Source organism: Neopsephotus bourkii, unplaced genomic scaffold, assembly GCF_033783945.1.
Source record: "Neopsephotus bourkii isolate Nb327-2 ecotype Australia unplaced genomic scaffold, CSIRO-AGI_Nbou_v1 NB_1825, whole genome shotgun sequence".
Lineage (NCBI taxonomy): Eukaryota > Metazoa > Chordata > Aves > Psittaciformes > Psittacidae > Neopsephotus > Neopsephotus bourkii.
In genome coordinates, this window is record NW_026902298.1 from 12,724,416 (window position 1) to 12,741,629 (window position 17,214).

General features: G+C 40.4%; 1 protein-coding gene across 1 annotated transcript in view; it reads right to left on the reverse strand.

Moving 5' to 3' along the window:
• Positions 1–17,214, reverse strand: part of SPTBN5 (spectrin beta, non-erythrocytic 5) — a 92,249-nt gene that overhangs the window by 62,056 nt on the left and 12,979 nt on the right. The window contains exons 9-25 of the mRNA XM_061343779.1: positions 15,722–15,954; positions 15,150–15,303; positions 14,101–14,301; positions 12,228–12,434; positions 10,945–11,136; positions 10,085–10,237; positions 9,435–9,565; positions 8,576–8,827; positions 7,631–7,918; positions 6,774–7,020; positions 5,808–5,947; positions 4,760–4,859; positions 3,896–4,066; positions 3,629–3,793; positions 2,643–2,869; positions 1,972–2,158; positions 530–730 (exon numbers count right to left, since the gene is read on the reverse strand). Coding sequence (XP_061199763.1) covers positions 530–730; positions 1,972–2,158; positions 2,643–2,869; positions 3,629–3,793; positions 3,896–4,066; positions 4,760–4,859; positions 5,808–5,947; positions 6,774–7,020; positions 7,631–7,918; positions 8,576–8,827; positions 9,435–9,565; positions 10,085–10,237; positions 10,945–11,136; positions 12,228–12,434; positions 14,101–14,301; positions 15,150–15,303; positions 15,722–15,954 — 3,249 coding nt within the window. The remainder of the gene's footprint in view (positions 1–529; positions 731–1,971; positions 2,159–2,642; positions 2,870–3,628; positions 3,794–3,895; positions 4,067–4,759; positions 4,860–5,807; positions 5,948–6,773; positions 7,021–7,630; positions 7,919–8,575; positions 8,828–9,434; positions 9,566–10,084; positions 10,238–10,944; positions 11,137–12,227; positions 12,435–14,100; positions 14,302–15,149; positions 15,304–15,721; positions 15,955–17,214) is intronic.

Genomic DNA, 17,214 nt, shown 5'->3' on the forward strand with positions numbered 1-17,214 from the left:
ATTAAATAATAAATAGAGAATATTTCATAGGAAAAACTACTATCCCACACTATTCTGCCAAATCATATAAAGGAGAAAGAAGCCATGAGATGGAAGACTTCAGTACTGGATAACTAAGATCTTCTCCAGGCATCAGAACTCTGGCAATAAGTTTCAAGTTGTCTCACTTTTCTTTCTTCACATCAGTATCCTTACTTGACCCTTCCTTTATCTTTTTTCACTAAGGGTAGGGCCTAACTGTGTAACATCACTGTGATACTTGTCATTACCCTCCATGAGAAGTTCAAATCACCTCTAAGAATCAGGCTTCATAAAGGCTATAGGAAAAAAGAGCCGGATGACCCAGTTCTCCAGGGAACATACTGTAAATGCCATTTATGTCTACAAAACTCTATTCCCATGAGTCTGGCATCACACAAGTGGACTAAACACCAGTCCCAGTGAAGCTGTTCCGTTATTCACTTTACAAGTTTGACCCTCTTGTTTGTCTGAAGAAGCTACTATGCAAGTACATTGCTGTAATTTGTACCTCCTGGAAGCCAACTGAGTGCTGCAGCTGCTTCATCCTTTCCTCACAGGCCTTCTCCAAGCCCTGCCAGGCAGTCATCAGCTCCTGGCATTTCTCACTTATTTTCTGAGCTGATGGGTGCTGACCTACGACCATTGCCTTTCCTTTATCCAGGACCCGCTGGACTTGCTGTTTGTGGGCATTCACTTCTGCCTGAAGTTCCTGGGAATGAGATGAAAGAAAAAATAGGAATAAAGGAAGGGTATGTGAGGACAATGAAATTCTGTATGTTCCTAGTCCTAGGACAGTGGGCAGAGCATAGCCAGTGGACACAAGGATTGTCTATTTCTACAACAGCTACAGCCTCAGCCACTAGTCCCAGCCCCTCTTGTATGGGACCCCTCTGCTCTTGATGCTGCCATTGAGGGAGAACATAAGAGTCTATAATGTGGAAGCAGACATCCCTTAACTTCCCTCAACATTAGTCACCAAAATTCTTAGCTTGGTGCTCTAGTCTGGTCCTACCCCTTCTCCTTACCAAGAACCTTCCCCTGCCCAGCAGCCAGCAAGGTTTGGGAGAGGAAGCAGGACAAGGGATGAGACACAAAGATGGTGGATTCAGAAGAAAGTGTTGAGCTGCTGATGGGAACATAAAATACCCCAGAACATGAATAGGCTGGCGGATGATGGTAAGAGACGTTGTCAACAGTACCATGAAAATGATTAGACTCCTGCTTCATAAAGCCTCCCCACTGATCTTATAACCCTTCTTATGGAACCTGCAATCCAGGTACTGTAATATTCAGTGTTGCTTGTGGTGCAAGGCAGCTCTGAGGTGCCCCAGGGCTGTAAGGAACTGCTACAAAGAACCAAACTCTCCAGGAATCAGTGTTAACCTGTCTTTGTAAATATATTGACTATGGCTTGTTCAAATCATTTTGTAGTAGTACTAAAAGAAACATCAAATGGCTGTTATATGCTCTCCAAGAGAATGTAGCATGCACAAACCCCAAGACTGCATGTATAATGAAGCAGTAAGCACAGAACAAAAATAGGACAAACATGTAACAGTCAAAATATTCAACCCAGGTCAACCCACAAAGCAAATAACTATTTTTTCTATTTAACATGAATTACCCTAGCTTTTTATCCACTTCTAGTGGGAAAAGCTACAAAATTTATCACAATAATAATACTGCAAAACATGTAAAATTCTGCAGTTCCCACAAGAATTTCATATTTGCTCTGAAAACAGAGCCACTTTGCTGACTTATTTCAATCCTCTAGAGCCATTTTAGATGGGTGAGTGCTGGAATCAGTAAATATACTCATTGAAAGTGTGGCAATACACTTTGCTTGCAACCACCTTCCTGAAGATAAAAAAGTGTGTAGGTGATGCTTTGCAGGCTGAGGTGAAATGTAATGTGCCAATATGCTATAATGCACTTGATTAAAAGAGTTACCTTGTGTTTTTGCAACAGGTTTTGAGCCACATCCAAGGACTTCCCACAGTTGGTGGAATGGGCAATAGGCAATCGCTCATTAATCCAGTTCAGCTCCATGTCATGATAATGGTAGAACTCATAGAGATCCACTGCAGCTTCCAGCAACATACGCCTCTCATCAAGAGGTGCTTGTAAAGACTCAAACCTAGGTGTCATCCATCAAATATATGTTAAAACAAAGCATTACCCTGGTTCTGCCAAGGGAATTAGGCTACGATACCACTGTGAAGACTAGAAAACACTGGACACTCCTTTGCAATTAAATTTCAATGGTTTGTACTGACTGCATATTCAAGAATCCATTCTACAGAAGGCTACTTTTGGCTAGTAGACTTACACAATAACACTAAACATAAGCAGAGGGAAAGCAATTACATTTTTGAAGTCCTAGGCTTGTACTGTGATGTTTTAAGGAACTAGTCACTACGGAGTGCTGGATCACTGCACCTCTTAGAAACAACCAGTGGAAGACCTCTGGATAAGCAAAGGGCTAGGGGAGAAGTGCAGTAGACAACAGAAAGGTCCAGTAATAAAGGTTGAGGTGGGTCAACAGGCAGCTTTTCTAGGAGGTAAAATGAAAAATGTTATTTGTCATACAGGGTGAAGACAAAAAGAGAGTGACTGCTCACCTTTTCAGATATTTTTGTGTTTCATCCAGAATCCTCTGCGAGTTAAAGTGATTGGTGGCCATTTTCCTTGCATGGGATACAATGGAGTTCATTTTCTCTGCCAGCTCACGTGTCTCATTTTCCAGCTGTCTGTGCTGCTTGAGTAGATCACGGCTGGAGCGCAAATCATGGCCTGTCTCAGATTCCTGAAGAACTTTCTCAATTTTCTCTATCTTCTTTTTTGCATCCTGCCAGGAAGAGGTTACAGCACACTTGTACTGATGCTTCAACATCAGTTTCTCACTCAGCCCCTCCCATGACATCTTCCTCAACATAGTGGTAAAGTCTGTATGCCCTTTCTCTGTAACATGATGGTCAGGAGTCTTTAAGAGGCATCTCCTGGGAATATTTTGGTTTGCACATTATTTTTGACTAGTCTTTCTTTCTTTCACTAAAGCACACCATTTTAAACAGTCTCTTTGAACTATCTTCAGTGACATAGTACAAAACAATCAAACAATCTTCAAAGGCTTCAAATAACAGCTACAACACAACAGCAGTTCCATGACATGACTGGTATCAAAACAGCTTCAAAGCACATTGTTCCTCTTACACAATTTGCCTGAATGACAATGTATTTAAACCAGTGCCATGTCACCAGTCCCAAACTGACTCCAAGTAAACAGTTAGTTATGTTTGCAGAGCACTGACCAGGCAGAGAGTTCTGATTATTTTCCCAGTATGGGATGGCCACACAGATATGTTGGGCCTGAGTTCAACAGCAATGTGTCTTGGTGCTGTGCTGGCACTGTTACCCTGCTCATAGCTTTGGAGTGAGCTTGGTCAGCATTATATTGGGTTTTCTCTCCTGAGACTTTAGACAAAATGGACACCCTAAAATAGACTTCCATCTGGATGATATTCTGCTCTTTTTTTGTGAGGACTACACAACAAAGCAACCAGGCTTCTAGGTCATTCCTCCCCTCTGTTCCCCATCACCTCCTGACCTGGAGCAGTTCCATGAGCTGTTCTTGCTGCCCAGCTTGTCTCAGTTTGTCACCTCTTTCTATCATCTTGGAATACAATTCCTTCCACTTCTTCTGAAGCTCTGCCATCTTCTGCTGGATAGAAACTGTAGCATAATGGTTGCCTTGAATCAGTTGATTTCCTTGCTGGAAAAACACAGCACATCATTATTTTTTTTTTTTTTGAGCAGATCAGTACCTATGAAATGTGGGATAAGATGAAAGATTTAGCTCTAAAACTGCCTTCACCTTTATCAGTGTTGCAAAGTGCTCTTCGTTAGCCATCATTTCCTTCTCAGCAGCCTCATGCCGCTTCAGTTTGCGTAGAACATTTGTTGGATCACGGTAGGATTCATCTGATGCAATCTTGTACTTCTCTTCTATCCATATCAAAAGTTCAGCAGCATCACGATTAAACTCCTTACAGAAACAAACAGGATTAAATCGATTTAACTTTTGAGTATTTGTGGGTCTGTAGTTTGTCCTTGATGTTAGGATCAAGCCCTGATTTTTTTCCTGACCGTTAGGAAATGTGATGTATTTTCACATAAAAGTTGTTCTACATAATCAACAAAACTGAAGAGGTATGAACTTGAACCACTGATGAGTTTTTAAGCCCTCAGAGTAGTATTACTTACTCCCTTTATTGCCACATTACTATCTATTGTCTTCATCAGTGAAGGTTTGCATTTTTCATAGATTATTTTAAACATAAGTGGTCCAGTCCTCTGGTATAACTTTGTATCTCTGCACTGGAAGCTAAGTCTGGTGCCAAAAGTAAGTTACTGTAAGTAACTGTGCTCAATTATTAAGGGACAGAACAATAATAAGTAATGAACAGAATAAACTCATCCAGTAGAAAAAATATATTGTTGATATTTTTAATTCAATATTTCCATTTTTGTTTTGGTATTTTGTTATGTTTGTGGCTGTGTAAGATTTATCACCAGTGCATCACCTGCTTGCTGGAGAATGAAATTCTCTGTCTCATAGCCAAAGACAAAATGAACTGCAGTAGGAATACTCAGCAGTTTCAGATTTGTGCCATATTAAGACAAAGGGTAAAACTACTTCACACATGACTGACCAGATGTGCAGCATCTGTCCTTTTACCTGCAGCAGTAGGGAATCCATCAACCTCTGTTTTCTCTTGGCATTGCTTTGTATCAGCCGCTCCCACCTTTGCCGAAGAGTGACTATTCTCTCTTCAATACTACCAAGAAAAACAGGAAGTCCAATGCAGTACTAGTCATATTGGTCCCCCTTGGCTTAACTGTAGTCATGACTATGATATAAATACAATCTAGTTCAACATCTCTGTTAACAGGAGGAAGGGATATACATCCCTGTCCCATGATCATGCTGGGTTCATCTGGACAGCAGCTACTGCTTGCCAGCTGCTCTGGATTTTCCTTTTGCATGGCTGTGTTGCATCAGTGAATTGCAGTCATGTAAAACACTCAGACCTTTCTCTTTCCCAGATATTCCACCTTAACTAATAATTTTCTCGGTGATGCAAATGCAATGAGGCTTTGGAATGGCCTTCTCATGGTAGTAGTGCTGGCAAGAAATTGGATTTTAAGAGCAGTTTTATAAATTTGTGCAGGGAATTTTCAAGACATTACACTTGTGATCACAGCATGGTCTTTTTTTGACCCAAGAGGTCCATTCTGACCCTGCATTCCTGATTCTTATTTAAGCAGAGGTCCCCTTAGTAGATCTTACTGGCTCTGGCACAGTGAAAAAAATCACAGATGACATTTCAGCTTTAGCAAAAACATGAAGCTGCTACTGATGAGTTATTTCCCTGTGAAGTCTTCTGTAACTTTTTAACAGCAAACATTAATTCTAATATGTGATACCAATAAATGAAGGAAAACTTGATTCATGTGAGCATTTAATGAGTTTACATTAAAGAATTTTTAATACTATATATAATTTATGATACAAGGTGAATTATTCTAGCTTTCTGTCAAATACTGCTTTTAATTTATAGCATTTCACTTATTTGTCCTGAGAGCATAAAAAGTCTTTTTCCTCCCTTATTCAGCAGGTCACATCAGTCAAATAAATGCTGGATCAGGATTTAGTTTGTAATCCAATGCTAATAACACTGGGTCATTTATTAAAGCTAAATGAAAAAGGAGAGTTTTGAACTCACACACGAGATGCAAAGTGCCTGTTCTCTATTAGATTCACCCCATTTTCATTCAGTGCTTCAACTCGTCTCTTCAGCGCCATCAGCAGTTGTTCAAATTCCTGATGCTGCTTCAGAAGGCTTCTAACAGCATCTACATGGTCCTGCATTTAAGAAAGAAAATTTGTTGAAGTCTTCTCTTGGTCATATGTTGCTTCTTTAGCAATGAAAAAGAAATCAAACCTTATTTTTCTTTTTTTCTTTCAGGCAGGAAATACAGTGTACAATTTGCATGTGCTTAAGCATGTTTAGGGCTACAAATAAGCAGCAGGTGCTTAGGTTTCTATCATACCTGATATGTCTGGTTTATGTTTCTATTATGGTTCCATTTTTACCCCTTAGGAAAATCTGCATTCTAAATTTATGCCAGCACACCAGCATATCTAGGGACCAGCAATACGAAAGCGCATAACGAAAGTAAAACTATTGCACTAAGTTGACCCAAAAGTATCAAAGTTTCAGTTTCAGCTTAAAACACAAAAGACAGTGAGATATCACAGCCTCCTCCTTTACTAATCTTGTGACTATTGCCTGTATTGTTTTTCCATCCATTTGCGTTAACCTTTTTAAAATACTCAATGAAAAGAAAAAGCTTTATTTACTGAAAAGTCAGGTTTTTACTTCACTAAAAAAAATACATTCAAACCAAAACTTGTTTTAACGGTTAGCCTCCAAATGGATGAGTCATTGTATATAAATCACCTGACATGTGCAGATACAGCAACAAATCACAAAAAACCCCCACGAATTTAGCTGGTTTAAAAATGTTTGCTCTAAAAAAGACCATAAAAACATTAATAAGAATGTGACAGTCTGGTTTCCAATGCTATGACCACAAAAATGAGGAAACTGATCTAATTAAGAATATTGTTCATATTCCCTGGATGGGGAGGTGAAGTAGGAGAAAACAGAATCAACTGATGTACATACCCCAAGGTCATCTCCTCGGAGGAAGGCCTCATGGCCGGAGAGGGCTGCATTGATGCGGTCCCCTTCCCTGTTGAACTTTTGCAATTCCAGGCCATCCTGCAGCTTTTTCTGTCTCTGTTCCCACATTTTCTCCAGCTCTTTGCTCTCCTTGGCAAGCCGTTCCATGGCATGGCGGACATCTGTGGTCCTGCTGTTACTGGGTTGTTCGTGGATTACTTTGTGCCCTAGTTCTTCCAGCTGTACAAACCTACACAGAGTCAAAAGGAAAAGTGAGACCTTACTGTATAAGGGCATATAAATTCTCTTACATCTCTTTGTGCTCTTAACAGTGCCTAGACATTAAGTTTTCCTCCATCCTTTTCACTCTTTTTCTGCTAGTCATGGTTGTGCACCACAAAATGCAGCTGGTTATTTCCTCAGGAGGAAGGAGGCGGAGGTGAGATTGCCTCATTTAAGCAGGCTTTCCCATTAAAAGAGAGAGAAGTTGCATCATATCTGGCACTTCATATATGTGCAAAAGGAGTACTGAAGCTGATGACAACTGAGAAAAGAAGGACTGGGGAAACTGAAATAAAGTGCAGATGGCACTATCTGAGAGTGTGAGTGTGTCAGGAGAGCTTGTGGAATACTACTCCAAACACAACAGCTCCTTTTTCAGCCCCCAATCAGCCACCAGGATGTGGAACTAAATAGATTTCGTGTTCTGCAGTTTCCTTTTGACAATAAGTGTCAAGAGCATTTAAATAAATTTTGGGTGTCACTTTCATGCACAATTTATATACACAATAGACATGTTTCATCTTCAAGTACTGTTGTCATATCACCCCACTCTGCCCACTCTGCCAGAATCTCTCTACCTTTCTTTCTGAGACCTAATTTCTTTCAGCAGGTCTTGATGTTCCTTCAGCAATTGCTCTGCAGAAGCCACATCGACGCCCATTTCTTCACTGCTCAGTTTCTCCCGAATGCCTTCTGCCCACAGGAGGAGCCTGCGACTATCTTGCAGGAAGGACTGTTGATTTTGGGCCTGCTGAAGAATGGCCTGCTTCTTCTGTGTCTCCAGCTTGAGCTTTGCCAGAAGCCTTTCCATGTTCTCCACCTGCTCAGTGATGGCTCTGCTCTCTGCAGGGTTGGTGTCCTTAATCCTACAACAGGAAATATGTTCAAATGAATGAACACTTCAGGCATTTAGAGCTTGAACCAATATTATTTAAAAGGAATGAATTTGTGTATTTACACTTCCATTAAAAGGAAAACCAACCAAGGCAACAAATGCTCCATACTAGCAAGAAATATTGATATGAATATCGTGTACTGCAGACAGTGCATCTCTTGTGAAAGCCTTTAACACTGTTGTGGTTCAGTCATTCATTCCCATTGCAAATGTACAGAAAACATAAAGTAGTAAAAAAATTAAAACTCATATTTCAAATTTCAACTCCTGTGCACAATGTTCTGCTATCTTTCTCCCTTCATTCTTGCTTCCCCCAGTTACTCTCTTTCAGGACCTAAATGGTACTTCCACATTTTGAACTAGGCAACTCCCATTAGTGGAGATAATTTGTTGGAGCCACAGACAATCCTGTGGTATTTATTCTCCTATAACAGTGAAATCTGGAAGCAATAATTTCTCCAATCACCCAATCATATTCAAAAGAGATGATCTCAGTCCAGTGGGTAAACCAGTTCTTCAGGTTGCTAGAAACAGAAACTCCAAAAGAAACTCCATAAGCTGCCCATTCTCTTTATAACCGTAATTTACAACGTGTTCTTAGAAAGCTAGCAAAGAGTAGGTTACTTACGATTTTGCGACACTCCTCAAGTATTCGATTTTCCTCTCTATCACCAGAACTTCTCTCTCAACTGTAGACAGTTTGCGCTTGTCTGACTCTAGTCCAGCAGGTGAGTTCCCTGGTTCCAGATCTCTGAGTTGGACCATCTTATCTTGCAGAAGTACTCCTATGCTCTGACAGTCCTGAAGAAATGTCCTCACATCAGCCACTCCAATCAGCTCGGAGCCTTTCTCTTCCTTCAGAGTTTCCATGCTTTCCCACCTTGGAGAGAGAGAACCCCATTATTCGCATCTAGCTTCAGCTGCTACCCCAAAGCTTGCCTTTACCTAGAGACCAGATTCAAGTTATAGCCTTCGTTATACATGAGTTATTTCCCTTTTCTAGTCAGAAAGTCTTGTATAAAGATTTCATCAAGACATACATGGGTTGAAGGACTGAACACTAGAATTCCCCCATAACATCAAAGTTAATCTCAGTACCCTCTCAAGCAAGAGGACCCTGCTCAGATGTCCAGAACACACTGGACATGATGCAAATAAACAACTGGTCAAAATCAGGACCTGGTTGTGGTCTCAGTTCCAGCTGGGTGGCATGGTGCCAGGATTATGTACAGAACATGTACTAAACACAGTTAATGAAGTCAAACAGGGTTTGATATTCCTTTCAATATTTGTGAAGGGCACCCTGCCCTGATGTTTAAGTAACCACAGCCATACCTGAATACAGCAAACAGCTAGACATGAAAACCTTCCCTCAGGCCAATACTGGGACATAAAAACCTAACAGTCATGTATTCTCTCTGCGCAGTCTAGATTGGACATGAAAGCTTAGCTCTCCGATTGTCTCCATGAGACAGTAGCACCTTTACCTGATGTTGATCTCTTTCAGCCATCTCTGGATCTCATAATATTTGCTGGGACTGATCTTCCCATATTTAGCAGCCAAGTTTTCAATATCTCCCAGCTGGCCTTTCCCTGCAGCTAGTTCTGTTAAAAAGCCCTGAAATAGAAAAGACATAAGAATGCAGAACTTGAAGATTTTCCCATATCTATGGACATGATTCTTAATAATCTGTCATATGTACTTATCTCCCACTTTCACACTTGGCTTCTCCATTTGCTTGACACCATACACACCTAGGGCATATCATTTCCCTATAGCCATCCTGACCTCCCCTGTTGTGCACACTACACACTTATGCACGTACATCCCCCTCCACTGGAATGCAAGTGCACCGCAGGATTTTTTCATGCATTTTTTTTTCCAAGTTGTATAAGATAAATCAGAAAAAGTTCTTTTATGCCATGATATTTGTACAGGATACCACATCCACAGAAGGTAAAGGCTTCAATAAGCTCAGCATAGCTTGTACAAAAGAAATATCTGAAATATCTATGCACAACTCCATGAGTTGAAATGAATTAAAAGACTCTAAAAAATTCATTCCGCAATTTCATCTATTTTCCCAAGGCCAGTCTGATTGAAAAGATGTCATCTGTGAGCAGGGAAAAGAGGTACCTGATATTTCTGCTGCATGACCTCCACATTGTCTGCTTGAGGCTGAAGTGTCCGGAAAATGTTCTCTTTATCTTTCATCCATGACTGAAATTCTTCACAGGAGCTACAGAAGCGATAATATCCAATCATCTCCTCTAGAGCCTTTTTTCTGTCCTGTAAAACAGATGAAGCCTGAATTATTGTTGCAATAACTCCTTGCCATTTGCGGGGAAAAAAAATCATTGCATTTAAACTACAGGTGGTAGCTTTGTAGTTTTGCCAGACACCGCTGAAAGAGGACAGATCCTGTTTCCTTAAGATCACAGTCCTTCTTCCCAGAGCAAAAGCGTAAGAGAAGCTGTTGGAGAGTGCTCTACCTCTGACAGGCAGCAAGGCTGTGCTGCTTGCTGGTGATGTCTGAAGATTCACCTCAGTAATCTATGGAATATGTAAAAGTCCCATAAAACATGATTTTGTTGGTCTTTAGGGCAGAACTGTGGCAGTTGGGGGTGAAAAGCAATAAATGGAGAATGCAGATTATGGTTGTTTATTTTTACTGGTATCAAGCAAAACAGCCTGAAGATTCAGGAGCTGCAGCAAGCAAATATTATGGAGGGAAAAAAACACACAAAACCCCACTTTTCATAAAGTAAAAAGACTCCCCATTAAGTAAATGGGAAATTCGCTAATACAAAATACACTTTGATACCAAACTGTGGTGATAATCTCAAGCCTTTAGGTCTCATGGGACTTCACAGGATTGAGGCACATTATTAAACTGAAAGGCAGAAGCTGGCACAGCACCTCATTTATCTTCACTTTGCATTGCTTTGGACTTGACTGTTTTTGAGAACTGCAAAGCACTGGAGGGGATACTATACCTCAGCCAGGCTCTGTAGATTCTCATAAAGTGAATCTATTTCACTTTGGGTCTTCCAGATGTTCTCTGGAAGAAAATGAACATCTGGACTGGAGATTCCAGGGAATGCAGCTTCAGATGTTGCCCAGGTTCGACTGAATGGTAGCTTAGTTGTCTTTTGATTTAAGTCCCCTGGGGCTTCTGTCTTCACCATCTGTTAAGCAAAATTTAACAGCATCAATGGATGAATACCTCTGATTTCAATAAAAATTTCACATGAAGCAAAATTTGAACTTGCTGGTTCGAATCACAGCATTCTGACCCATTTCCAGTATTTGCTTGAATCTGAAATTTGTTTTAGATATGTTTACAGAAGTTTATTTTAGCTCATTTTGAAATCTGTTGATTCAGGAAATATTCTTATTTTGTGCCCACATCAAGGTTGTTTTGTTGGGTTTTTTGATTTTTAAAACTGACAACAAATCAAAGATTTTACTATGCTCACAGTTCTATTTGGGGTGATGTTTTAGTACCCAGACATTTCCAGTTTTAAAGCTTACGAATGCTCTAGTGAATAAATGTTTATTTGTATGTTGATACCATCTTGTCACATGCTTTTTCATGTTTAATAACAAGCAATGAAGTTTTTGTTCCAATAAAAATTAATGTTGTAATGATGAGGTAAATGAAAGAGACAAAGTGATGCTCATAGCTCTCAGACTGGTTTGGCTAAACATTGAGTGATAGTGAGAGTATGAAAGAAGCAAGCTATGGAATGTGTCATTCATCTCCCTTGAACTGTGTTGTCAGACAAGCTGATCTCAAGTCAAATGTTCCCTTTTAGTCACTGAAAAAGAGGGGCACCTGCAAATGTTGACTTCATCCCATGTGCCTTAAACATCCATTGTGGGATGGTATCAATTGCTCCTGGAGCTCTGGGTTGGTTCACAGCTATCTTAGATTGCCAAAAGAATGTGTAAAGATGTTTAGATTAAATGTCTGCTTTTAAAGCTAATTGAAATTAATAATGTTATGAGAATGAAGAGTGAGCAGGTAGTTGTAAGGACTGGTATAGGGAATGCGTATCTCTAGTGTTTTACAGAACACTATCTAGGTGGGTTATGAGTGGCCAATGAATGTCACTTAAAAAATTGCCTCAGTTGTAATTAAAACTGAATTAAAAAATCTTCTTGTTTAGGTCATTTGGAATATTCTATTCTGGCAAACTGAAAATATTCTACATAATTAAAACACATTTCATTTACACTCTTCAACAAAACATGACACGACCCCTCATCTACTTACTGCAGCTGGAGCTTGCTCTGCTGCAACAGCAGCTTGCTCTTTGAGGCGTCTCATCTCAGACGAGTAGGCTGCAATCTCCTTCTCAAGGCGCAAGTGACGGTGCAACAGTGCTTCAGTGCTCGACTCATCTTTTCCGTAGTCCTTGCTGGTCAGAAGGGGCTGCCTTTCTCGCAACCAGGAATTTGCTTCATCAACATCAGCAAAGTACTGAAAGAACATAGGGAAGAAAACACTTGATACTGGATATAATATGAAAGCATCTTTCTCTTTTGAAAGTTATGAGTAAGGAGACATGCCGTTCGGTGTGTAGCTATAAGGTTACTTTTAGGTGTTGTGAAACTGAATGGTAGCTCTAAATCCATGATGCATTTCATAATCACATCAAGCACAGATAATTCACACAATCAAAGTGAGTACATAGATTTAAGGATTGCCTGTAACTCTTTAAGAATTCCTACTTCACTAAAACTTTATGACATTTAATAGAAGTGGTAAAAACCCACAGTGTATGATGTTGGTAAGAATGTGATTTCAACGGATGTTTTCTAATGGTTCCAAGCAATAGTCCAACAATGAACTCAGTTTACAACTAAAGTTTTCTTCTTTTTTCCATAATTTACTGTCTGCCTGGCTATGACTGTAAAAAGCAAAACAAGATTTTGAGATATAAAATAAAGGTATAATAGAAAAAAAGAAAACCCATAGTAGCAAAGGGTTATAGCTAAAGCACTGTAACAATATTAAATTTACTAGATAGAAGAGAGAATTTAAACTTTGTCAGGATCAAAGCTATTAAGTTCTGTTCGAGCATCTCATGGGAGCAACAGTAAAAATCACAGAGTCATAGAATCATAGAATAGTTAGGGTTGGAAAGGACCTTAAGATCATCTAGTTCCAACCCCCCTGCCATGGGCAGGGACACCTCACATTAAACCATGTCACCCAAGGCTTCATCCAGCCTGGCCTTGAACACTGCCAGGGATGGAGCATTCACAACCTCCCTGGGCAACCTGTTCCAGTGCCACACCACCCTAAAAGGAATTTCCTCCTTATATCCAATCTAAACTTCCCCTGTTTAAGTTTTAACCCATTACCCCTTGTCCTATCACTACAGTCCCTAATGAAGAGTCCCTCCCCAGCATCCCTATAGCCCCCCTTCAGATACTGGGAGGCTGCTATGAGGTCTCCAGGCAGCCTTCTCTTCTCCAGGCTGAACAGCCAACTTTCTCAGCCTATCTTCATACGGGAGGTGCTCCAGTCCCCTGATCATCCTCATGGCCTCCTCTGGACTTGTTACAACAGTTCCATGTCCTTCTTATGTTGAGGACACCAGAACTGCACACAATACTCCAGGAAAAAGAGAATAAGAATGCCTGGCATAATGTTATGTGAACTGTGAATGCTGCTTTCATGAGAGCTGTTTATTTGCAGATCTGTGAATGTAGGTGTAAATGTGTAGGTCAGAACGGCAAGGGTCAAACATTTCCCAGGCTGTGGAAGTTAATGGCAGATCCAAGTCTCACAGCATGTTTCTTTTATTGTTGTTGGGGTTTTCTGTTTAATTGGTTTGTTTGTTTGTTTTTCATGTTAGAACAATGTCACACAGCTACCCAGATCCCACTCAATAAAGACTTTGCATCAGCACTATTACATGGGCTACTTCCATTAGCGTTTTTAACTTAGAGCAACACCAGCTGCTCAAATCTTCTGCCTGCCTGCCTTGCAGGACAATTGAGACTTTCCTGCCAGAGATCTTCTTGAAGAACAACACCTGAAAGCTTCCTGCCACTCTTGCTCTCCATAAGGGGGCATGGGGCAGAACTGAGCCACATTGTGTCTCCCGCACCACATACCACAGCAGAGCCCTGCTTACCTGTTTGATGAGAGCTGCTGCCTGCAGGCGGCTTTTGCGATCAGCCACCTCATCTTGGAGCTGCTGCCACAACTTCTGGAGGTTGTCTGTCTGCCTCAGAATGTCCTCCCGCTGTGTGGGGTTCTTCTGGCTCAGCTCCAAGCCCCTCCTCACCACATCTGTACATACAGCCCTGTGTGAATTGCACTCTGCTTCGAGTGCCTAGTGGAAGGATGGGAGATGTCAGCACAGCTCTGTCCCATGAGCTGAGAGCAAAGATCTATTCTTCACTACTATAACACATACATTTCTAAGAGCCCTGTGTCTTATCCATGCCTATGACTTTACCCTGAGCCCTGAGCTGATTGCCCTTTGGCTCCCCACACAGAAGTTATTATCCTTTGATGTGAAGCTTGTAATAGTCTTCTCTGAAGGAGATACTTGTTTGTTGACCAATTCAGCTGTCTTCCAGAAGAAACAAATACATGGATGCACAGAAATGTATATTAAAATTACAGAAAAGGCTCCTGTTTCAGTTTTCTATGCAAGTTCTCAGGTCTCTTCACTTGGCCATGGTGATTCTTTGTTGTAAGGCAGCAGCTCATATAGCTAATCTGTCCATATTAACCCACAGTAAGGTCTTAGGGAAAGTGGTAACAGATTTGTCAGCTCACAAAACATTATCCATCCTGCCTGCTGACATCTGTCTTTTCACCATCTCCTTTACTCACATCTCTCTTATCCAGGAAACATGAGTAAGAAAACAACAAAAACTACCAACCTTTTATTTTTCCCCTCCCATCCAAAGTGAGCTAATACATACCCCAGTATCTTCACTAGAAGCTGCACTTCTAATCCATGAAGCATATTCTTTCTGTACCCTTTCCTTCTCCTCTTGGAGAGCACCCCTATATATGTTTAAAAAATTTCAAACACTGGTCATGACACTTGAGATAATGAGTGGTTTGACAGCTTTCTTGTAAGTGCTGCACTGACTGAATTGAAAGACACAGATGTTCTAAAATCTTGCTATAACACAAAGACAAGACATCGTCAGTAAATTAAGGTACCTTGTGCTTCTGAATGGAGGCTGTAATCTGGCTGACATCTTTCCCTAATGTTGCCGTTCTTGCAAGCTTCCATTTCTCAGAGATCCAAGATTCTTCCTCTTTGCAGTCATGGAAGAATTCAAAAAGCTTCAAAGCCTCTTCTAGCTGAGATTTTCTGAAACCAAGAAACTAACAGTCAGAATTAGGATCCCATGGAGAAAATGGTAGCATAACCAAAGACAACTTTAGAAAAGCCAACAGTTTGAATGCCTTTAATGCCTTTTTGATACAGGTTAATTTATTTCCGGAGTAAGACAAAGGAAAAAAATTACATTTCCCTCTTCCTCTAGGAGATGGGGAGATAACCACATGCTATACAGATTTCACATAAAGCAAGTCATAACAAATGCTGAGAATGAAGCTATTCTTCATCTAGGAAACAGTGGTTTCTTTCAGTGAACTGCAATCAAGACACTCAAGTTGCTTGTGCAATGTCTTTATGAATAAAGAAAGGAAAAATTTCAAATGCTTAATCATAAGGTAGTGGTTGGCCATCCTAATCAGGAAGAGCAGAGCCATAAGCACAGCCCTACCGTGACTTGCTCAGAGCTGTAAGGTTCTGATACAGCTGACGAAGCATCTGAACTTTCGCATAAAGCACTTCTGGTTTAACTGTGCTGCCCTTGCTGATTTCTGCTGTCCTCTTGGTGATGTGTGTCAGTCTATCATCATAGGAAGAGATTTGCGAGTCAACTAAGTTGTGATTCTGCAGCAAATCTATTACTTCCAGAAGCTGCTTCCCACAGTCCTGGGGAGTCACCAGCACCTGCAAACAAAGTGAGAAACAAAAGGCATTGGCAGAGAGGGCATTCAGGGGCTCACTACAAAGAAATCAGTGGAGAGGCTCCTGTTGACTCATAGCTTCTAAATACAAAAGAATGATGTTAGGTAGGTAAAGTCAAAAAGTTGCCTAATTAGAGGAATCATACTTCTATTTTTCGATTTCACTACTGATTAATCACTCAAGGTATCAGAATTCAAGGGCACAAGGAATAGCCCTTTGCTATACACCCATCTGTAGGCAGGTGATTCACAGTCTGTGCTTGGAGAATTCTACGACATCCCATTTTATGGTCTGTTTTGATTGCTATGGTTTTTTTGTTTGAGAAAATTACTTGTCTTTGCTATGTAAATAATGAAAATAAGTACTTCATAGTGTTTAATAGCTGGCTGGTGAAGGTGCCAAGTACTTAAAAGTCTGTTCTCTTTCTAGTTGTATCAATGGATACAATTATCAATCCTATTCATAATTGACTCCATTTAACATTCTTGTAGAATGTTAGCTTTCCTCACCAGTCTTCTCCCACATCCTCAGCCTATCATGATTCCAACAAAATTATTCACAGTGTGTGTTCTTTGCTTACTAATACTAGGACAGAAAAATTCATAACTTAAAGACAGGTCTTATCTTGAATTTAAAATTCACAACTTCACGTAGCATGTTGAGTTTTTCAACCTAGGTACAAGGCAACCCATTGACGTAAGGATTTTTCTGTCTTTACAAAAGGCAAGGAAAGACCAAAGGATTATATATACTTCCTGCCATTGCAAATCGGTATAAAATCACTTCTTTCCTATGCTAAAGTGAAGAATTTGCACTCTGACACCCTGCTAACACTTGGAAATTCTTGCTAAAAGCAGTCACGGTGCATCTACAGTGGAACTTTTCCCTCTCTCAAGCTTAGATACCTGGAAGCTAGATATATGCCTGAGATAGTCCCCATATGCCTGAGATTGTATAATCACTGTAGTTACTTCTAGAAGGTAATCCAGAAGAATTATGTGGAATGGGAACAGGAGGCTGTTTATTCCAGTTCTGCTTTTACATTTCTAAATTTAGCTGAGATTATTTCCCATCTTTAGTTTATTACAGAACTTGAACGTGTAGTGCACCCCCTGTAATACCGTATCTGGCTTTCTGATTAGGGAGAGTCCTTGTACCAAAGCCTGTTTTTTTCTCATGTACCTGCAATGATAAATTGAAATGCACAGTCAGGTATCTATGTAAAAATGGTGTGTTCTTCTA